General features: G+C 43.3%; 3 protein-coding genes and 1 non-coding gene across 9 annotated transcripts; 2 read left to right on the top strand and 2 right to left on the bottom strand.

Annotated features, from left to right (window-relative positions):
- The first annotated feature begins 25 nt into the window (after positions 1 to 25).
- On the top strand, positions 26 to 4427 carry LOC105560074 (odorant receptor Or1-like). 6 transcript variants are annotated; one of them, XM_012008839.1, is made up of 7 exons: positions 26 to 93; positions 384 to 526; positions 1141 to 1456; positions 2403 to 2935; positions 3162 to 3261; positions 3324 to 3431; positions 3500 to 4427. In XM_012008839.1, the coding sequence occupies exons 3-7, from the start codon at positions 1202 to 1204 to the stop codon at positions 3713 to 3715; spliced, it is 1212 nt and encodes a 403-aa protein (XP_011864229.1). In that variant the 5' UTR covers positions 26 to 93; positions 384 to 526; positions 1141 to 1201; the 3' UTR covers positions 3716 to 4427. The 6 variants fall into 6 exon arrangements, with proteins under 6 accessions (XP_011864229.1, XP_011864228.1, XP_011864232.1 ...); XM_012008838.1 differs by lacking the exon at positions 26 to 93 and adding an exon at positions 221 to 262; XM_012008842.1 differs by lacking the exon at positions 26 to 93 and having other exon boundaries at positions 253 to 526; positions 1141 to 1243; positions 1347 to 1456.
- Trnag-ucc lies at positions 2119 to 2190 on the top strand. The gene has a single exon. It is a non-coding gene; the product is annotated as a tRNA-Gly (tRNA).
- LOC105560075 (3-ketoacyl-CoA thiolase, mitochondrial) lies at positions 4042 to 7326 on the bottom strand. The gene is made up of 8 exons (XM_012008843.1): positions 7220 to 7326; positions 6290 to 6456; positions 6075 to 6206; positions 5649 to 5913; positions 5342 to 5517; positions 5044 to 5244; positions 4742 to 4896; positions 4042 to 4672 (listed from the first exon to the last, which is right to left on the bottom strand). Exons 1-8 carry the CDS (start codon positions 7236 to 7238, stop codon positions 4588 to 4590), a joined length of 1200 nt encoding a protein of 399 aa, XP_011864233.1. The 5' UTR covers positions 7239 to 7326; the 3' UTR covers positions 4042 to 4587.
- A 681-nt stretch (positions 7327 to 8007) lies between these two features.
- On the bottom strand, positions 8008 to 21058 carry LOC105560072 (E3 SUMO-protein ligase RanBP2-like). Its single transcript, XM_012008834.1, has 14 exons — positions 20566 to 21058; positions 19399 to 19624; positions 19120 to 19296; positions 18748 to 19060; positions 18234 to 18538; positions 18060 to 18157; positions 17868 to 17991; positions 13312 to 17624; positions 11379 to 13053; positions 10991 to 11230; positions 10338 to 10694; positions 9635 to 9960; positions 9173 to 9298; positions 8008 to 9093 (listed from the first exon to the last, which is right to left on the bottom strand). The coding sequence occupies exons 1-14, from the start codon at positions 20635 to 20637 to the stop codon at positions 9040 to 9042; spliced, it is 8406 nt and encodes a 2801-aa protein (XP_011864224.1). The 5' UTR covers positions 20638 to 21058; the 3' UTR covers positions 8008 to 9039.
- Between the last annotated feature and the right edge of the window lie 1643 nt (positions 21059 to 22701).

Here is a 22701-nt window from a genome sequence, read left to right as displayed (position 1 = left end):
ATATATGCTTTATCGTTACGAAGATTTCTTACGATGATGACGAAGCACCACGTCGACACAAAGAATGAGCTTGTGTTGAAATAGTTAGCAGAGGTATCTGGGAGATACTCGGACAGCTTAGATATTTACCAGCATTTATCAAGGAGCTTGCCTCATATCTTATGATAACTCGATACATTTACACTTGTAACGATAAAACTGGTTTTAGACGCGGGGAAAATCCATTTATGCTTAGTTGCAGAAAATAATATTATAACAGCAGGTGTTAAATTGCATTTTCGAAAACTGTAGATTAATAAATACTTTAGCTTTTATTTGCCTCCAGTTGTTATAAGTTTTGTAATCCCTATGAAGTATGTTTGTCAAAGTTCTTTTCTTTTCAGTTTATCACGGATTTAAAAACTGATATGGAGTTCACTGACACTACTCTAACTATCAACACTTACTGTCACAACATACTGAATTACTACGAGAAAACACTGTTTGCCTTCCGTCGTCGCTCCGTAGAATTGCACAGAGGGAATAGGTAATGCTTCGGCTCGATCAATTATTCCTACGTAGATTATATGTCAATTGCTTTCGTAATTGAACATAATAGCGAGCCTGATAAAGCCACGCGACTCGTAAATAACATACTCATATGATGAAAGCGGAGCGATTCGATTGATTACAAGCCAGCGTTACATAATGCTGTAATTTCTGCCTTAGAGAACCTACGGAATTTCTCTTGAATTAGAAGGCCCAGTCTAGTATTACAAAAGCATTTTAGTGTAAGCGATTCAAAGGTGCAACCGGAGGGAAACATTCGAATGTCATGGCACATCCACTGTGAATCATTAAGCGATAAGCGTCATAACTATACAGATAATCCTCGTACCTCTTTTTCGTAAAACACTGTTAACACATCATAAACACAAATTGCAAGCATTTTAATTACATCTTTTGGTTTTAATTTGTTAAAAATTTTATAATTTTCTAACTCAAGTGCAAGGTTATTGTCTATGAAATTCCTGTCAACTGTTCGTTAAATTGCTTAAGGACTTTAACTAATTACATAAAATTAAATGGAAGTGTTAGTGAGAAATTGTGTGTTTGCTGCAAAGAAAGATGCAAAAAAATCAAATGTCTCTGTTTTCATAGAATATTTTTGTCATCGAATTAAACTTGAGGTATTTATGACATTCGATTCTCCAATTGGAAAATGAAGGAAGGAGGAACGATTGCGCCGAATTTTCACTTGAGAGTGAGCTTAATGATTATCTACTTCCTGGGCACATGGCCGCCAGTGGGCAAATTCCGATTACCGTATCTGTTTTACACCGCTTGTAGCTTTACCTTCATCCTAGGTATCTTGCTCAGCGCTGAAATAGCAAATGTTCTCGCACACTGGGGAGATATGTCGAGACTCGTCGCGGTGGCGACTTTGTTGATGACAAATTGCACCCACGCTTCGAAGGTAATTGCAATTATTTGTAAGCTTGTGATCCGAATATATGCAACATTATACACGGAAAAAATGCTGTTAAATTAAACATTACGTTGATTGAATTAAACGTTGATGTCACGGACTGCCACAAACATATATAAATAATTCACTCAATTGTATTTGCTATAGATTTTTATTTTAAGCATTAAACTAAATATCCAAATAAAAATGATTATTAAAACGACTATCTGATGTGTTTCATTCATTAATACTGATTTTATTTCAATTACACTGATATCGTTGATACAACATCATTGTTTTTACGTGTATAATATAATGCGACATTTTGGTATGATATTAAAACCAATCTTGAAAATTGAATTGAATATAATACAATTTTGTTTATGCTTGCGGTTTATCATTGTTTTCTCTTGAACTAAAGATAATACTGATAAGAGATTATGCAATTGCTGTGCATCTCTTTTCTGCCCTTGAAAGAATATCATTTTTTATTTGGATAAAATTAATAAAATAGATAGCGATGCAAATTTTGTTTTGTATTTTCACGTCATATATTTATCAAATAACAATCGTGAGTATCGGATTTTTCATGTTAAAATAAAATTAAATGTTTTCTCAACTGCAGTTAGATCGGGATCTAGTAGGCTAAATGCGAGAGAGAGTAGCAAGGTGCGATGGTGGTGTAATGGTTAGCATAGTTGCCTTCCAAGCAGTTGATCCGGGTTCGATTCCCGGCCATCGCACAATCTATTTTTTTTCTTTTATCATGATATCTTATCATCTGTATACGATCTCTCAAGTGTAATAACGACGAATTTTTGTCTCTAAACCTAAAGAATTTTTTTAATTATATCGATGAGATATAAATAATACTTTTCTTGAATAACGCAACTACACAGAATATGCTTACAAGTCTACGAAAAGTAGAAAATAAATGAAATATCGACATTTCCAGGTGGTCGTTCTTCTTCGTCGTCAACCACGGATTCAGGCGCTCCTGGACACAGCCAACAGTCCAGCATTCAGTCGCTACGACGAGGAATATAAGGATCTACTCATAAGCTACGCATGGAAGGGCATCTTTCATCACGCGGTTTATCAGAGCTTTGGCGGAATAGCGGTGTTCTGCTGGGGTTTTACTCCGATCGCCGATCTGGTCGCTGGTCGTTCGCGCCGGCTGCCCATGGAGGGATGGTATCCTTACAACACGACAGTAACGCCGGCCTTCGAGATCACTGCGGCGCATCAGGGTATCGCTATCATAATCGCTTGCTTTCACAACGTGGCGATGGATACCCTGATGACAGGCTTGGTCGCGGTCGCCTGTTCCCAGCTGGCGATCCTAGAGCGCAAAATTATCTCGATTGATAACGAGGAAAGCATCCGCGAGGTGCGGAATGACAAGGGCAAATCACTTGCGGTTGAAAGGAGAGTCTTGTCTTATCGACTACTCAAGCGTTGCGCTGTTCACAATAATATGATATTTCAGTAAGTTTGAGACGTTTTGAAATATCGCAGGATGATAGCAAAGTATTGTTATAATCTTATAAAATTATATATTCTGTCAGTCTTTCAGAAAATTGTATGAACTTAATTCGTGAATTTACATTCTCTTGAATTAGATCGCAAAAATATGACTGTCAAAGATAATCGATGAAATGAATTATCCGTTTGTGTTTTAGCTTTATTTGCGATTAACTACATTGATTTGCAGTTTCACGAACGAGATCCAGGACATCTTTGGTACCGTCATTTTCTTCCAATTCCTTTCGAACTGCATAATTATTTGTTTGATCGCCTTCAAAGTGTCACAGGTAAATTCGATTGTTTCAACCGGCTCGCTTGTGAGGTTTCATGCAATCGCATTGCACCACAGATGAAAGTTTATATCCCGGCGGTGCTGGTCGGCATGCTGACGTACATGTGTTGCATGACGTATCAAATATTCATCTTCTGCTGGCACGGTAATGAATTGTATCTGCATGTGAGTATTAAAATAGTTAAAGCAATACTTCCGTATGTAGATGGGAGAGAAATATGCACGATTTTTAGAGTATGCGCCTAGTCACAGCCGCGTACTCGAGCAATTGGTTCTCCAGCACCGAAGGATTCAAACGCGGCCTTCAAATCGTGATGGCAAGGGCTCACCGACCGCTCACTTTGAGCGCCGGCAAGGTCATGTTATTATCTTTAGACACTTTCGTGCAGGTTCGTACATTTCTATCAGACGTTTTGTCTCAAAATAAAACTCACTCAAATATACTTTAAAGATCTAAATTTTATATTTCTTTTTGTAGCAGTAAAGCACAATCGCATTTAATTTTCAGTTGTGCAAATCAAAAGCTGTGGTCTTGATATTGAAACAATTCGCCTATCTTTTTATTTTGAATGATCTTAAATAATACCTATAAAAATCATCTAAATATGTCAGTGGCTCTAAAACTAAACTATCTTAAATTAAAACAGAATCCTAGAACGTTTGAATGAAGCTAATAGCTTCCGTGTATTTCAGATAATGCGGACGTCCTATTCAATTTTTACAGTACTTCAAGGTTCGGCTGTTTAATGATAAAATCGTCGATAATATCGAATAATACCGGATAACTTTGTAGCTATATTTTCTTTACAAAGAGCAGTGAGTTAATTATAAATGTTCTCTTCAACAATGTATTATGTGTACAAGTGTATATAAAGGTTTTATGTATAAAAATATTTGTCATGATTTTCTTTGTATGGCCAGGAAATAGATTAATACTTGTTTGTTTAGCGCGTTCTTAAGTCATGCTCTAGTCACTTTTATCATTTCACGTTAGTTCTACTTGTATAAGTAGCTTTTCTCGTAACAACTTGTCTCTAATCAAAATTGCCAGTTGTGTCGATTATCAATTTTCCTACACTGTTAATTACAAATGTTTTAGTTTTATTTAACAATGCATTATTACGTACACAAAAGTATATACAAACTTTTTGCATATAAAAATATTTTTTATGATTCTTGTATCACTAGACCGCGAAAAGGGATTAGTAATTGTTGGCACAGATAAATCCTACGACATATCACACTTGTCACTTGCCATTGGACCTGTTTGTATATTGCTATATCTTTAAAAGATTTAAGAGCTCTCCAACTTCTCGGTTGATTACAGCGCTTCCACCATCACAGCGATACCTTGACCGCCGCCGATGCAAGCCGAGCCGATACCGAATTTTCCAGCCTTTCGTCTCCTGTGAATAAAATATGTATAGGTCAGCATGTTAATAAAAATGTGCTTATGACCTTACGAGATATATTACCTAAGTTCGTGCACCAAGTGAGCAGTGATCCTGCTACCGGAAGCGGCCAATGGGTGTCCTACAGCAATAGCACCACCATTTACGTTCAATTTATTCAGATCCAGATTAAGCTCCTTTGCACACGCCAAAGTCTGCGCTCCAAATGCTTCGTTGATCTATCAGAAATCACGTAGTGCACGACGTTAGTAAATACAAACCTAAACTGTACATTTAATTACTTCCCATATTAAATATTTTCACATCTTTGCGTCAAAGATGCCGCTTGATAAGACAAGATTTTTCTGCATTAATTGAAATCTCACCTCGACGAGTTCCATGTCATCAAGCGTCTTGCCCGCAGCTTTAAGCAAGTTTTTGATTGCTGGTGCAGGACCAATTCCCATAATGCTTGGATCCACACCAACAACGCTGTAGCCCACTAAACGTGCCAATGGCTTCAAGCCTTCGCTCTTGACTGCTTCCTCGCTAGCTAAAATAACAGCGCTCGCTCCGTCACAGACGCCCTGAGAAATGAAAACAACTGAATTAATTAAACCAGGAAAGATTGACATAAAGGTATGAAAGGTCTCTTTATGAAATGAAAAGAAAAACAGTCTATACCGATGCAGAACCAGCTGTGACTAATCCATCTTTCTGGAAAACTGGTTTCAGTTTGGCAAGGGTCTGTAGCGTCGTTTGTATACGTGGATGCTCGTCTACGCTGACAGTTGTATCCTGCTTCTTAACTTTCACTTGCACTGGCGCTATTTCTTCTTTGAAATAACCCGCGTCGTTGGCTGTAATATTTTTAAATAGACGCCTATTGTACAATTCAAATTTATTTGATTCATTAAAAAATTTAGCAATTCTATTTATTAATAGCTAACAGATATAATTTCATGTTATATAGGATTTCGTTGATATCTACCAGCTTTCCAACGTTGCTGACTATTCATGGCAAATTGGTCGACCTCTTCCCTCTTTAAGTTGTACTGAGCACCGAGTTTCTCCGCGGTGAGACCCATGGGCAAATTGCAATAGGTGTCGAGTAATCCAAGCCAGAGTGAGTCTTCAAATTCATACTTCTGTCCTAAAGCAGTGCCATAACGAATGTTTCTCACGACAAAAGGAGCTTGGCTCATGTTTTCTGCACCACCCGTCAAGACAATCTTCGAATCTCCTATTAGAATGTTCTGAAAAGGAAACATCGTATGCTGCAGTAATGCTAATAACTTTAATTTTTACACTGTGGCTTATTAATATTTAATATACAACTGCAAGCTGTTTTACACTCCTTAGACTTGTCATCTAAATTAAAATAACATTTTTAGAAGTGATGGAATCCTTCGCTCACCTGAGCACCGCTGACAATTGCTTGGAAGCCGGAGCCGCATAATCTGTTTACGCTAAGTGCTGGTTTTTGTAATGGAATTCCTGATTTTAACAAGGCGTGCCTCGCCAAGAAACTACCATCGGAGGATGAGTTCTATAAAGGTAGTCGAATTAAAAGTACACCATTGTAATCGCGAGATCCGTTTGCAATTGTTGATTACAAGTGGAAACGCTTACCGCCATGACATGTCCAAATACCACGCTGTCAATCTTCTCCGGTTTTAGGCCTGCTGCCTGCATTGCGGCGGTTGATGCAACAACTGACAAATCGGTTGCATTCTTGTTTACAAACATGCCTCCCATTGTGCCAAATGGGGTGCGCTTTGCAGCGACAATGAAAATACCTGTGGCAGAACACACCTTAAGGAGTCAGAATGCAATCAGCAATTTAATTTACTTTCTTATTTCGTCTCTGTCTTGAAATATATTATGAATCCTGTGGTTTTAGGTTTTAGGTGAACATTTTTTTTATTCGATATGACACGTATACACAGTGAATCGTTTTATCTTTGTTGTTTGCCATTATTAAACGAGGATAAATGATTATCTGTATTACACCGTGTCTCATGCTAGAAAGCACCCACCCAGATAGCACACATAGTTCTATGAATGTTCTTCTGGAGTGCAAATATTCTTAATTTCAGAATATTCTAATCGAACATTCTATGTGTGTCTTATCTTGAAATATTTGATAAGCTCGTGACGCAGGGAGACATTTTCTCCTTGAGGCGCTACTCGTTTTGCCCGACAACTAAACACCGTTTAATTTAATCAACGATAAATTCAAACGATTGAGTTGTTTCAAGTAAATTTCTAGCTATAGATTTCGTCCCTGATCGAGTCTTTTCTTCCATATGTTAAACGACAAAAAAAATGAATAATTCTACCCGCGTTACTGAAATAGTACAAGTATTACCCAACAAATTCATCACCAATTAAATTAATCGGAGTTTGATCGGATTCGCTTTTAATATTCAAGGTGCTAGCAGGTGCCAAGCAGACAGACTTGTTTTCAATGAGCTTGCATTGTATTTTCTCGATCAACGACGTGACGCTCCTCACAATGCATCTTCGAGGATTCGGATGAGATGAAAATCGTGGACATACCTTTCGTTACGGCCGTCATCGTGGCGAGTCTCACTTCGAGTCACTTTTAGAACTGTTACAACCGGAATGCGATGAAGACCCGATGATATACCCACTCGAGGCTCAAAGTCCACCGACGTGGATAGCGTCGAATGTTCAGTTTATGTTTGTCGAGATGTTTCTGCTTCATCATGGCGTTGGAAGAGGGGAGAGCCGGTAGACCGGGACCTTTTAACGCGTCATCTCACTTGTGCCTCTAACGTGTACCTTGTCACGTTGCACGTCTGTATTGATACGCGAGATCGTATCTATCTCTCTTTCGTGCGGTTACCGTAGATTTTACACTCTTTTACCTAGTGTGTTAAAAATCGCGTATAAAAAAAGTTTTATATTAAAAATTCTTTTCGAAAACCGATGCGAATTATTCGTTTTAGCTGTGTACTCTTTTTCCTCCACGAGATACTATCTCACCTGTTCACGATGACAATTCGGCTATTTTATTGACAACTCATCGGCTAAATATTTCCACAATTATTTATCTGTACTGACACGTATTACACTCGTGTCGACAGTTCAATATATAGAATTTCAAAGGTCGTGTTATGTCTAGTCACTCGCTTTCGACAGCCGTTTTTATATTATCCCTTTTCTCTTTTAAATAAGGAAAGGAGTTTAGCCCGAGCCAGACTGGCATTCGAATCTCTCGGAATATCAGAAATTTTACTTAGATCGTGCAATTTTTATTGTCAGAATGTATATATTTCGCTAAAAGGGAAATTTCGTTACACGCAGGTTTTGTTACAACTGTGAGTCCTTAATTTATTTATTTACGATAGGTACAGAGATTTGATTTGTATTCGAGTCTTACAATAAATCCATCTTGCTAATACACGTGTTAGATTGTTGCAGGATTAACATAATGTGGGAAATGTCACTTACCTGAGAAAAATAGTTTCTAAAAGTAATATTTCGATTAAATGTTTAATATTCTTACGTTACACGTTACAACATCGTTATATCGTTAATGTTTACATATTTTGTCATGCGACAATTCATCCTATGTCAGTCCAAGGTATTACAATTACACTTAATCGGATGTAACTATAGGATCACGTAGTATTTACAACAGCTGTTAATTTCGGTGCTGGAACAACTCTTTACAATCCAATCAAAACTAATCTCGACCATCCTTTCAACGTACCATCATAATTGGTAGAAAATTATCAGCATGAATGTTGTGTTTGTGTCAATATCTTACTTATTGGTAACCGTGAGCATATAACGTGTGATTTTCACCGAGATTTTTGCAAACGTCTACTTAAAAGTATATAAATAGCTATAGACAACTTTTTAAAAATAGTTACCAGTATAGTTACGGAAATGGTGCTTTCCTTGCAAGGTAGAAAGCGATTTTCAGTTTTGGCACATATTTAAAAAAAAACAAAAATAAAAACAAACAAAAGAGAAACTTTCTTATATAGACTAGTATAAAAAAATGAACGAATTAAATGTTTGATCTTCTATTTTTTCCAGTTTGTGCAGTTACTATAAATAAGTATTTCTTACCGAACATAAAATTATTACAAAGGGAACTTGCACCTTGTGTTCGCGCGTGCATATACAATTGTATTTGTCGAACTCCGCGTGTCTTGATTCTAAAAACAGAGAAGAAAAGAACAAAAGCGGGTAAAAATCTAGCGAATGATACGATTTCCCTTACTTATTCTTACAACTTGATAGAAGCGACAAAAACAACCTGTTTAACATTTACGCTAACGTAGGAAGGTAATGAATTATGTAACAACAGCCAATTAGCGTAGCTACTTATTAACTAAAAATCTTCATTCTGCTTCATGATACTCGACGACACCAGCTTGCTTCGCGCTGTCCACTCCCTGTGAAGAAATATTTCGTATTGCATTTTCCGTATATTTTCGTTAAGTATCTCTAATCTCATGGTCGAGCTTTGCTTACATCTTCGAAAAACGTATGCATCTGTTGCGCTGCTTGCACCGATGAGAAGACTGCCCTCAGAACTCTCCTTACTGGAGGATCCAAGGCGTAATCAACCCCGCTCCAAATACACTCTTTGCCTTCCACCTTTGTGACGATACAAGAACAGTGAGTAAAAGATATAACTATACGCTAGCAAAGACCTACGTAGTTTTCTGCATATATTAATCTACAAACATTCAATTTCACAAAGATACGAGAATAAGACACAGACATTCAAATACATAAAGCAATAGAAGATGCTCAGAAACTCGTACATCTTTTTTTTGTAAATTAATCATAAATCGTACATTTTTTTCAATAAATCTTTCATCTCACATTAGTTGCTGCGATGGAGAGGGAAGCTTTATTCGTGTTATTAATATTTGCAAAAGAAAAACGAGTTTGCAGTACATCTCATATGTATACGAATACAATTATTACCCGCATCACTGTATCCATACTGATGATGGTGTTGCTCGCATACTCCTCCGAGTCGTCGAGCTTCAGAACGATTCTTTCCGCGTAGATTTCGGAATCGTAATGGATTGCCAGATTCCCTAAGCCCACACTCTCCCACTTGTTGTCGTTAGGCCATCTTGCAAACACAGTAGCACGTTTCTCGATTATGGGAATCATCTCATGTTCGTCCTCCTCGTCCTCCTCCTCCTCGTCCTCGTCATCCTCTTCTTCTTCCTCTTGTTCCTCGTCCACGTCATTATTTCGGTCGTGTTCCTCGCCGTCTTCCGCTTCGCCGATGCACCTCTCACCTAGCAAATATAAATTCATGCGAGACCGCTCTTTAATTGAAGTGTTTATACATACATTTCGTTAAAAAGTACGCGATTATATTTAGCATTCGTAGCTTTACGAATATCGCGAGACATAAAATATCAAGACAGCTTTACTTGGTTTAATTTAGAAACACACGTATACTCTTTTCATGTGTGTATTGACTTGTTTTGTATAACAGATAAATACGATAAGTATCGCTTGATATATCTTCAATTTAAATTTAAATACAACGAATATTAATTAATCGAATTCGCATATATGACAGAAAACAAATGCTTAACACAGAGATAAACAGTAACGAGCATACTGTACAAGAGTTTACAGCCTGACAATCTCGCGAGTTAACTATTACCTTCAGTAGTTCTCTTCTCACGCAATTCTTGTTGAATATTATCGATATGCGCCTTGAATTGCTTGGCCAGATCGGGCGATTTAAATTTAACTGCTAACTGTTCGACGCACGGTTCCTGCTCGGCATAGTTCATACCAGCCCACATCCAGGCCTGATCCGACGTAGAGAGCGGGTGGAACTCCACGTCGGAAGTGATTAGGAAGTTGCAAACGACCTTGTATACTTGTTCCCGGCGCAGCAGCAACCGATAACTGCCGTGGCCCGCGTGATGCAGGATCTTCATCTCACCGATCCCGCGCTCCTTCCACTCCCTCGTGGTGTTGTCGTATCTGTACAACTTGGCTCTGTGGCAGAACACTGCAAAAGAACAGAGCTTGGAGAGCAGAACTTGGAAAACAGGGTTCGAGTAATCTCAAAAGTGAACAGTCTCTTCTTGAACAAATAAGTTGAGTCACCAAACCACTTAATAATTTTTAGAATAAGTAATGAATGAAGGAATGTCTTGTTACGTTTCGACAACAATAAATTAAATAAATCAAACATTTTATTATTAATTTCGTTGATGAATATAGCAATCTTCAGGCAAGTTTCCCCGCTTCAATGAAGCTGAAAGATTCCAATTCGAAACGATAAACGAAGATATCTAAGGCTACCTTTCTCCTCATCTTCCTCGCCAGTTCGAATTTCGATGGCATCCGGTAAAGGTATAATAGGTTCGAAGTGAGGATCGTGCTCCTGCTCATTATCTACTTCACCGTCGTCCTCCTCGTTATCCTCCTTTTGCTGGGGATCTTCGCGTGATTTGTTTTGAACCGTCGACGAGCTGTTCAGAGACGTAGCGGATTTCGAGCTGAATACTGATGATCCCGCGCCAGCGAATGAAAAGTCGGGATCTGAAAGTATCGGCACGAAATGAAACATACCGAAAAAGCTGTACGTAATCGGCAAGGATATTGTCGAAAGATCATTTTAGATACTCAATCTGATTCACAGTATCATTCAATAGCAATGGCTTCTTTAACCGCATAATTTCAGACGTACCGACTTTGAAGGCCTCCGGCTGCGCCGTCGCCGCAGCGAGTGCCGAGAACATGTTATTCGCTGTGAAGAAATTATCGTCCTCGTTCTTCGGAACGTTGTCCGACGGCTTCGCGCTGAAGACAGTCGATGTTGGGGTCGTGGCGAAAACATTCGTCGCCGCCGCTGTTCCGAAGACGTTTGTCGCGGTCAGTGCCGTCGACCCGCCGAAAATGTTGGTCGTCGTCGGTGCCGCTGTCCTGCCGAAGATGTTGCTCGTCGTCACCGCAGCCATGCCGCCGAAGATGTTGGTCGTCGTCGCTGCCGTCGTCCCACCGAACAAGTTGGTCGTCGTCGGTACGGCCGTTCCGCTGAAGATATTTGTCGTCGTCGTGGAGCTACTGAATGGCGAGGCGCTGTTACCCCCGAACATTTTAGAGAAAGACGTATCACCGAATACCGAGTTGGAGGACTGGTTGGACGTGGAGACCACTGTCGACGTCTTCGGCACGGAATTCGCCGTGGTGGCGATCGTCTTTGTAGCGGTGGAAGAAGAAACGGCATTGTCACCGCTGCTCTCGCCAAAGAGCGACGAAGTTTTCAGCGAGGCGCCGCCAAAGACACTCTTGTCGGAGTCGAAAGTGAAAGGGGACGTTTTGAATATGGGCGCCGTGGCCGCTTGGCCGAATATCGACTGTTGTCCAGCTGTACTAGCCGCGTTAAACCCAGTCGTCTGCACCGTTTGAGCATTCGAAGGACTACAGACCTTGAGATTCTCAAGCGAGGCATTCGTCGCCGACGTTTCATTGGTAGCGAACTGAGGATTCATGCCAAACGAAAAAGTCGTAGTCTTCTTATCGTTGAACAGTTTCAGATCGCCGGTACCAAAGCTCATAGTAGAGCTGTCGAAGGTGGTGGGAACAGCCGGAGACTTGAACGTCGCGGTGGCTGTCGCAAAAGAGAATCCATTCTTCACGGACGCGGACTGCGTCTCGCTGGTGCTCTCGGGGCCGCCCGGTGATCTCGCGCCCACGCTCGAGATCAGCTTCGACGGTGTTATCGCCTTTTTTTCTTCGGGTACAGGCTTCCACTTGGTCGATTCTTGCCCAGCGGTGTCTGGATACAGCACTATGCTCGGTTTCCTGCAGCCTCTGCAACCGGGACAGTCTTCCTTTTGCTTGTAAACGTAAAAGTTCTCCGGTAACTGCAACTTTAAGGCGGCCGCCCTCTCTTCTGGAGTGACCTTCGCCTCGTAAACGATCTCGATCTCCTTGACCGGTGAACTGTTCCTTGCGTCGTCGATCGCTCTCTTGAAATCCTTTGCGATGTCGGGCGTCTTGAAGCGGCAGGCAAACTGCATGTACTCGATCTCACCCTCGCTGTAGTCCGCAGTGGTCCACAACCACGTTTTCTCGTCCTTCGGTGTGAACTCTAGTTCATTGGACAGTATATGATTGAGACACAGCTTCAGTACATGGTCCCGACGCATGATCAGCCGCAATTTGCCGGTTTTATTGTGACAAAGCAGCTTGATGTCGCCCAGTCCACGTTCCTTCCACTCCTTTGCCACGGTATCGAACCTAAAGAGCTTCGCTCGATGACTGTAGAGCACCTTTTCGTCCTCTTCGCCAGTCTTCACGTCAACCTTGTCCGGCAACGGCACGACCGGCAAGAAATGAACGTCTTCGTTCTCCACCACCTCGTCTTCGCTGGTCTCGTCGCCGTCGCCGCCGCCGCCGCTGCCGCTGCCACCACCGCCACCGCCACCGCCACCGCCGCCACTGCCGCCACCAGGTGATTTAGCCGGTGATTTGGCCGTAAAGTTAAAACCGAAGGACTTTGCGGGAGAGCCAAAGGTAAACGGTGAGTCACCCGTATTCAACGTGGAGCTGCTTTTCATCGGCATACCAAACACGAAGTTGGTGCCCGTAGTCTCCTCGGGTTTGGACGAGGTCACCTTCGCGTTATCACTCGTGCCTTTATCCTCCGCCTTCGGCATCCGAAAACTGAAACTGCTGGCGTTCGTTTCCTTGGCGGTGTCTTTGGGAATGCCGAAGGAGAACGTAGTCATGGGTGCCGCGCCGGAGGATGCGTTTAGCGTGAAGATGCTGGCTTGCTGCGGCTTAGGCGGCTGCGACGGATCCTTGGGATTGTCGCAGGCGACACAGTAGACGTTTGTGCTGGAATTGACGATGTAACATCCCGTGCAGGTCCAGGAGCCGGCGGGTGATTTAAACAGCTCCGACAACGGTGGTTTGCCGGACTCAACAGGCCTGTTAGCGACCGCGGAATCGTTCTTGCTCGCCGCCGAAGGCGACGGAGCTTCGCAGGCTAAGCATTTCATATCGCTGGCCTTATTTCTGGTGTAACAGCCGCTACACTCCCAGGAACCGGTCGGTGGTTTAAATAATTCCGACAACGGCGGCGGTTTCGCCTCCGTGGCGTTTTGACCCTTGCTCTCACACGACGTCTGACCCTTCTTCTCGAGTTCCTTCGTGACTTCGCCCGGGCTAGAGCCTTTAGCTAGCTTCTGCTGGCAGCTTGACACAACGTTGTAGAACTGCAACGCCAGTTCCGGCGTGCCGAAAGTCGCGGCATGCAACGACCAGGTCTTACCGGGTTCTTTGGCGTCTCCCGGCACGGACCAATTGACGACCATAGTACCACTTTTGTATGTAAACGCCATGTCCAGCGGAACTCTATGACCGTAACCCTTGGAACTCCCGTCGACCATCAGTAACAAGCGAAGCTTGCCGGATTTCGTGTTCAGCAACAGCATCATCGGTCCCGTACCCTTGTTCTTCCACTGTACGGCATTGGCACCATTAACGCATTGACATTGAAGACTCGCTGTCCCAACAAACAATTTCTGCTCATTTTCCATTGGCGGTCGCGCCTCGTCGTTAGATGCCTGCTTGACGCCGGGTGGCGGCAGTCGAGGCCTCCTCAATGTCGTGGAATTCTGACCGGTTGTCATGGGAGACGTAAATATCGGTGATGCATTGGAGGCTGTGCTCGTTAGAACCGACGACTGCGAATGCGTTGTCGGAGTCGTGGGGAAAACGAAGCTTGCAGGTGGTGTCGAAGCGGTGGTGGTGGTCATGACCTTTGTCTCGTCCTTACCGGTCGACTTGGTGAAGGAAAATCCGCTGAACGGACTGACCTTCGGCGGCTCTTCGGCCTTCTTAGAGTCACCCGGTTCCGTATCGTCGACCTCTTGAATAATAGGTTTAGAACTGAAGAAAAATCCTCCCAGCGTCGTCATGCCGGATTTCGATTTGTCTGAGGAAACCACTTCCGTTGTTGAACTTATTTTAGCTTGCTGCGTCGACTGCGCTTTCTTGGACGAGTCTTTGTCGCTAGAGGAGACTTTCTCGCTAATCTTGGACGCCTTTCCCGGCGACGTCACGGACAGACTAAGTCTGGCCTGATCGAAGGCCTCCTTGAACGTCGCCGCTTCCTCCTTGGTTTTGAATCTGATGCAAAGTTTCTCCAGCTTCACCTTCTCATCGGCGAAGTCGTTAGCGACCCAGAACCAGGCCTTGTTGTTATTCGTCATGGGGCTCAATTCCATGTCGGGTCTGAGCATGTGATTCGCGCAGATCTTGAGGATCTGATCGCGACGCATCAGTAAGCGCACCTTGCCTTCCGCGTTGCGCAGCAGTTTCACGTCACCAACGCCGCGCTCCTTCCACTCCTTGTCAACGAAGCGGAACAGCTTCGCCCGACCGCAATACAGAGTGTGCTCGTTCTCTTCGCCGGTGGTGACCTCCACCTTGTCGGGCAACGGTATGACAGGCACGAAGTTCGGTATCGGGTCGTGCTCCTGCTCGTATATCTCCGTGGACGTGTTCGGTGATTCGGTGATCGGCTCGTAGATGGGTTTAGTGGTATCAGTCTTGTCTTGTATCTTACTCGTAGCATCTTGATCACTTAGCAAAGCGCCACTGCTGGTCGTATGCGTCGCCGTGCCGATAGACTCTGACGTTGTCAGATTGACGTAGATCGACGGCACATTGATGCTGGCCGGGGTGACGTAGGTGGACGTCGGCGGCAAGTTGACAGTGGTCGGTATGGTGGCTTGCAGGGGCATGGGAATCTGGTAGCAGTGCGGCACACTGGAAGATGATTTGGTTGTCATTGTCGTCGGCGTGGTGGAGAAGGTGACGGCTGTTCCGCCTCCTAATCGGTACTGCGGTGGTATGGTAACACTTAGGGTCGGTTGGGTGGACGGCACCGTGGTCGGTAGCGTGTCGGAGGTCGTGATGACCACGTTTACAGGCGGTGCTTTGTTCACCGGCGCATCTTTGGCGATCGTCGTCGCCGTGGCCGTCGTTGTTGTCGCCTCGGGCTTGGTCCGCGATGGCGTTTCCATTTTTTGCTTCAGCGTTATCTGTAGCGACGGATTTGCCGCGACTGCCGGCATGAGATCGGGCAGCTGCGAGGAAAGCGTTGACGCAAAGAGACCTTGCTGCAGCGGATTGTCCGGCACCTTCGCCTGATTAGGATACAGCATCGGCATTGGGTAGACGGTGTGCGGATACAGGGACGATATGGCCGCCTGAGCGTTCGGATCAGTGAACGGTAGTCCTCCCTGATAATACTGGAACGCAGTCGCCGCGGAAGGGTACATAAGCGACGGGTAAGGGTGCCGAGCATGCTGCGGCGTAAATATGTTACCGGAAATCGAGGACGCTGGCCCGGCCGGTTGATTCTGATAGTTCAAATCGACGTACTCGTCGTCGTCGAGGACGTAGAAGTCTTCGGGATCAACAACGGGATTCACGTTCTGTTGCTGCTGTAAACGCTGCTGCTGCTGTTGCTGCTTTTGATTCTCTTTGCGCGACTCGGTTATCTCCTTCGTTAGATTGTCCACTTTGTCGGTCAACGTCTTCATGTGCAACATCATATTCTTCATCTGTTCCATCATTTCCTGCATCTCGTTGTCCCGGGACTGCATAATCTGACGTATCTGAGCGTCGAGACGTTCGGGGCTCGGACGTGCCTCCGTACGGTTCTTCGATAGATTCAAATAGTCCTGCAATTTGCACGGTGTGCTAGCGTGTTTCGGCGTACGATGAGCATTCCTCTGAGGAGTGCTGAGCATATTCGAGCCGCCAGTCAGCGTCGTTAACATCGGCAGTGTCGGGTTCGTGACTGCCTGATCCACGGCGCTGTGCGTGGGCGAATAACTCTCGTCGGATATACCATCGACGTCGTTCCTGCTCAAGTCACCCCTGCCCAAATCCGGATCTATCCTCTTCAACTCGTTTTCGATGTCGGTGATGTGAGTACCGAGCTCGGAGTTGAGCGGATGTTTGGGATTCGTGCCCGGACTACGAAGTCGATCGAGCGTGAGGTAGAAGCAGTTTTTCGCCTTCGACAACATTATGATGTGCTGCGATCGCATCTCCGACGTGAGACTCTCGCGAGGTGTGGAATTCACTATCTCATCTGCAAAGATTTTGTAAATCTGTGCCAGCTGGAACGACGCTTCCGGGCACTTGAGCGCCTGCAGCGCGTCGATCACCTGCTCGTACTGTTTGTCGCGTACGAGTCGCTGGGCCAACAACAGCTTGCCCTCCTCGAGGGCGTTCGTCAGCTCGAAGTTATTCATCTCTTTGCCCTGATAATTGAATAACTTCGACGGAGACATACGTAACGTTTGATTGTTCTGCAGTCTCTCCAACAGCGGTAGAGCGGCGGTCCAGTACAGCTCGGAACGCGCCTCCCATCTAGAGATGTTGCCATTCGCCTCATCCTTCTCCTTCAGCACCTTCGCGCGATAATGGAACATGCGCGCCAGATGCACCAGTAATACCGGATGCATACCGTGATTACCGATACAGCGAATGACTTCCAAACCCTGTTGCAATTCCTGTCGTAGCTCGCCGATGTCGCCGTCTACGTCCTCTCGCTTGGAGTACGTCTTGTACGCCGCTGACCACCATTTCTCCTGATTACTAGTGGACAGTGTCGTGGTAAGATCGATAGGCAGTGTCGGCAGTTTCTCTGGATTCATGAAACTACCGAGTTGCTGTTCTTCCAGGATGGCGGACGAGCAAAGTATCGCCGCGTTGAGAAACGCATCGATATCGATGAGACATAGGCTGTCGGGTGCCGCCTGATTCGTGTTGAACACTGAAAATTGTAACGCTGGAAACACACGCGAGATCTGGTCCGGATATGGGGAGTCTCTGTGCTGAGGCCGATTCTCCATTCCGAGCCAAATTTGATGGTGCAATGAAGCGGGCCATACTTCTTGTGCGACTGTAAAGAAAAAACTAAACTGCCTCTATTGTCTTTTTTTTTTTACACCATTGCTTTCCGTTTACGGTATTTATTCTTACCGCAAACTCAAGATTCTTAAATGTAACTCGCAATATTAATTATTCTTAACTAATAGTAAACGTAAACGCAATGTGGTGTTGTACAAACTAATGCAAAATATAATACGCTTGATTATCCTTCCATATATCGATAATCCAAATATAGGTAGATTAATAAACGTACTTTGGCTGTAAGTCCTTAGCTGATTTGCAGTGCACATACGTAAAGGTGGATCAGGCGCTGTATGAAAATGGCAGAAAAATGAACTCCGCATATGATCGAGGTGTATCATGGTCACAAAAATTCTCTGAAAAAGAAAAGGCACATTAAATATACATCAGATCAGCCAGTATTTGCGCGAAGCTCGATTTGTACCTGATAGACACGCTCTCTCCAAAGTCCCGTGCAAAATTTATCAATTCTATCTATCAGCTTTTTCGTGTCATCCCTGGCATAATTTTGAAGGATGTAACCTAATGAAACAAAGAGTAAAATTGTTAGTAGATATTTAGTAGCGACAATTCTCATCAGATAATTTATCTCGCGTACCGGCTTGGCAACATCGATATGCAGCCTCCATGGCCCATACATTGAATTGATTCTTAAGTCCGTCATCTTCTAGTTGTATGCGCATACGATTCTCCAATGGAGCTACGTGCAACGCAGTCAACAACAGGGGCGAGCATAGTCTTCCCGCTTCGTTCCAACTGCCTTGCTCGCGCTTAGTTTTGCGCAATAACAAACACGCCAAGTGGAAGTGCAACTGACCCCACATGTGTGTAAACAAGTGCTCGGTGAAGGTGTATTGCTTAGAAAAGTTCTTCGACTTCATCTCGTTCAGGTTTTGGTCAAAACTGGAATATCATGTTTCATGATTATACATATCAACATAAATGCATATAAAACAGAGGCAATTGTGTTATTTTTGAAACAGTATGTAAAATGTAATATGTACATTTAATAGATATTATAAAAAAAAAGCTTAAATTTTACTGTCCCATCGATTGATTACAAGTTGGAAAATACAGTTAGTTTACACACATGTATAGTACGATACACTTACTTAAATACTGCCTGAGCTGCCTCTGGAATGCTTTTCTTCATTTCACTGCCTTGCTCCTTGAGACACAATCCCGCGTATTTATCCGATACGGATATGTAGTAACACCAGAAAGACCAATCAAAGGATTTGGTCTCTTTATACTTGGTTAATAATTCGTATAGTAACTGATACCATGCAATGCTGTCTCTGTGAGAAACGGTGGCCTCCACACTGATAGCGTGTTCATAGGCTTTATCCAATTTGCATTCAGACATGTAATAATTCAGCAATTTGATGCGCAGTTGCACGTCAGTCGGTCTCGCAGCCAATTCAGCTGGAAAATTTTATGCGTCAAGTTTACGCTTTTCAATCGTAAAAATAATGATTACTCACAAGCGATAAGCGCCTCAAGATCCTCACTGCTGTTGTTCGGTTTCTCTATGGTCAATAGCTTCTCTTTTAATTGAAAAACTACCGAGTGATGTGGAAATAGTTTATCCGCTCTTTCTACCCAATACTTGAGTTTATTAACGTCCATTCCTATGTCCATGTCAACCAGTAGCTCGCAAACTAAAAAAGAAATCAAGAAGAAAATGAAGTTGAAATTTTACGAATGACACGAAACTATTCAAAGAGCAATAAGAGGCAGACGTAAAGACGCCGGCTGCTCACCTTTCAAGACCAGATCATCCTGCCTTCCTTCAAGTTCGAGGGAGACTTTGTACTCGTTAAAAGCTGCCTCCTTTTGACCGAGAGCCTCGTACGCTTGACCCAACAACTTGTGCGCACTGGCAGAATTATCTCGTATCTCTAAGTAATTAAATACGTATCTTTTTGTGGATTCATAATCACCTACTTGATAATACAGTTTGGCAACATTGTAACAGCGGAGATTTTTCTGTAAAAAGAATTGCATACCAAGGAGTTTTAGAGAATCCGAAATCCAAGTATAAAGCAGATATTTAAACATTTTAACAGTAAATTGAACTGCAATTGGCATAAAATCCTTATGTCTGGACAGGTGAAATGGAGATTATCTTACTGCATAAAGATTATAACCATCATCACAATAATGAATATTATTGAGTGCTTTCCAGCAACGTACACAGGTGACACTGAGTAACACAGTGAATCGTTTCATCTTTTTATTAAACAAGGATCAAATGATTCTCTATATTACATTGAGTCAATATGTGTCTCTTGCTGGAAGGCACCCATTAATTGTAGATTTACAATACTTTATCACAAACTTATCTGAACTTGTATCAAAAGCATTGATAAAATGTTAGAGAAAAGAGCTTCAAACAAGATAAAATGTATTTGTTATACTCTGACGAGAAAGCATTTTGCAATTTTGAGTTATAATTCGTCCTTCATTGCAACAAAAGTCTATCCTGAAAACGGGCACTTGTCGGGCAAACGTCACGTTGCGAGGACGTAAAGTTTGCGGCCGACGGTCGTGTCAGGTAAACACGAATAACAGGTAAATTTGGCGAGAAATCCGGATTCGAAGTCCCGTAATCGGAATCTGCACAGAGACGGATCGACCGCCGCTGCGTATCGACAGCGCGAGGACGGACTCCCGCGAAAATTCGCCATCATCGTTGCGCCCGCGTGTATTCTCGCCTATAGCGCGACGGCTCAAGGTTTCCGTCCGGCGCATCGAACGGACGGACAGCCGAGCGATCGTTGGCCGGCTCGTAATCGGTAGATGGATATCGGTCGCAAGCAGAAACTCAGGCGGGAAGACTCGGTCGGTCCGCGTTGCCCGCGAATGACGGCAGGTGTAAGAGACAGAGAGAGAGAGAGAACGTTCCCTATGTGCGAAGTTAACCTCACCTCGTTCTCGTTCCGCAACTTGCAGAAGACATTCTGCACGTGGCGGTCGACGTCTTTCTTCGAGCGGAACATGATTCCAGCTGGACAAGACCGGTCGGCCGTGCCTCGCTTTCGTCGCACCACTCGATCGGCACAAATTCGTCGTTCCGCTACTCACGCACTTCGCAGCGGCTCATCACGCAAATATCAGCTCGCAACGCACGTATCTCTTTCAAACGGCACCGTCGAATCCGCCGCCAACCGCGGCGATCGTTAACACGAATTTTCCCCAGGCGAAGCTCAGGGCCGACAACGTACAAATGATGGACACGTTGCCCAACCAGTATTGCACTGACCTCGTGATTGGCCAATTTGTTACGACTTCAGGCTACGGGTGCGTTCCGTTTAAAAGTTCTAGCCATGGCTGCTTTCGCCAGAAGATCAAAATGATCCAGATTAAAATGACCTTGTGCTATCATTGGTCAAATCTGAAATTTCATTGAATAAAATTCCAATGTGAAATTTTATAATAAAGCCCGCTGCAGACGATGCTATTTTTCCTGCTGGATTGGTTGCGATTTAAGCCCGCTGCAGACGATGCTATTTTTCCTGCTGGATTGCTTGCGATTTAGTAAATTACTATCATTGCACCACTCAGCATTCAGGATTCCTAGTAATTTACTAAATTGCAAGCAATCCAGCAGGAAAAATAGCATCGTCTGCAGCGGGCTTTAGTAAATTACTATCATTGCACCACTCAGCATTCAGGATTCCTAGTAATTTACTAAATTGCAAGCAATCCAGCAGGAAAAATAGCATCGTCTGCAGCGGGCTTAAACTACTATGCAATTTTGTGTGTGACGGCCCTTTAATTGGTTCATTTCCTTTTGCATTTGCTTGTGGACCAATCAATTTCTTTATGCATATGCTAGTATGCTCTTAGACTGGGTCTACAGTGGGTGCTTTCCAATTGCAATATCCCTAGACACTTTCGTGCACACGGCGACACAAATGGCGTTCCAATTGTCACAAATGTCGACATACCTCTACACATTCGTACTCAGCCTGAGGCTGGTATTACATTTGTCGTACGACAAAGTTTTTAAGCGTATTGATTGGCTGAAGGATAGTAAAATTCTCGAGTATCTAGAAACTTTCTATTCAGCGGCCAATCGACACGCTTGAAAAATTTGTCGTACGACAAATGTAATAGTACCCTGAGGGCTATTAGTCGGCTGTGTAAACTTGTGTATTCTAGTGACAAATAATAGTTACTAAGTACGGCGGCTACAAGTGGTCGGCATATTCCTTCGCTACGATGGTTTACTATATAAAAGGGAAAAAAAGAAGTGAGGTTACGTCTGATATCATTCTGGCGCATAAGTAATACCGAAGTGGGAGGAGGAAAATACGCAAGTACGGCACACATTTTTTTCTTTTTACTCAACAATGAACAACGGCAATATTCAGAGTATCATTGAGGTAATAAATATTTTGAATCAACATTAGGTGACGCAGTTTCAATCACCACCATGAATTAAAAATACCAAGCATGGATAGTATACTACTTTGTGTACTCTTTGTAGTATATTTTGTTCCAATTGAGTCGTACACATCGCGACACTTTGTGTCTTCTTGTGTACGTTTGTGTTAAAAAGTGTAAAATAATTGGAAAGCACCCATTGGATGTCGTAAATCGTGTCGGAAGAGATTGACCAATCACAGTTCATTAGGCTGGGTCTACATTGGATGTCGTAAGTCGTGTCGGAAGAAATTGACCAATCACAGTTCATTATTCTCCTTACGGTCGAAGAATAATGAACTGTGATTGGTCAATTTCTTCCGACACGACTTACGACATCCAATGTAGACCCAGCCTTATTCTCCTTACGGTCGAAGAATAATGAACTGTGATTGGTCAATTTCTTCCGACACGACTTACTACATCCTATGTAGACTCAGCCTTATGCCAAAGTATATGCTTCCCGCTTAAGGCTGGTATTACATTTGTCGTACGACAAAGTTTTTAAGCGTATTGATTGGCTGAAGGATAGTAAAATTCTCGAGTATCTAGAAACTTTCTATTCAGCGGCCAATCGACACGCTTGAAAAATTTGTCGTACGACAAATGTGAGTCCCAGTCTACAATAGAGATTT

This window comes from Vollenhovia emeryi, unplaced genomic scaffold (genome assembly GCF_000949405.1).
Source record: "Vollenhovia emeryi isolate VEMERY1.0 unplaced genomic scaffold, V.emery_V1.0 DF939242.1, whole genome shotgun sequence".
NCBI classification, from domain to species: domain Eukaryota; kingdom Metazoa; phylum Arthropoda; class Insecta; order Hymenoptera; family Formicidae; genus Vollenhovia; species Vollenhovia emeryi.
This window is presented reverse-complemented; position numbering and strand designations above follow the sequence as displayed.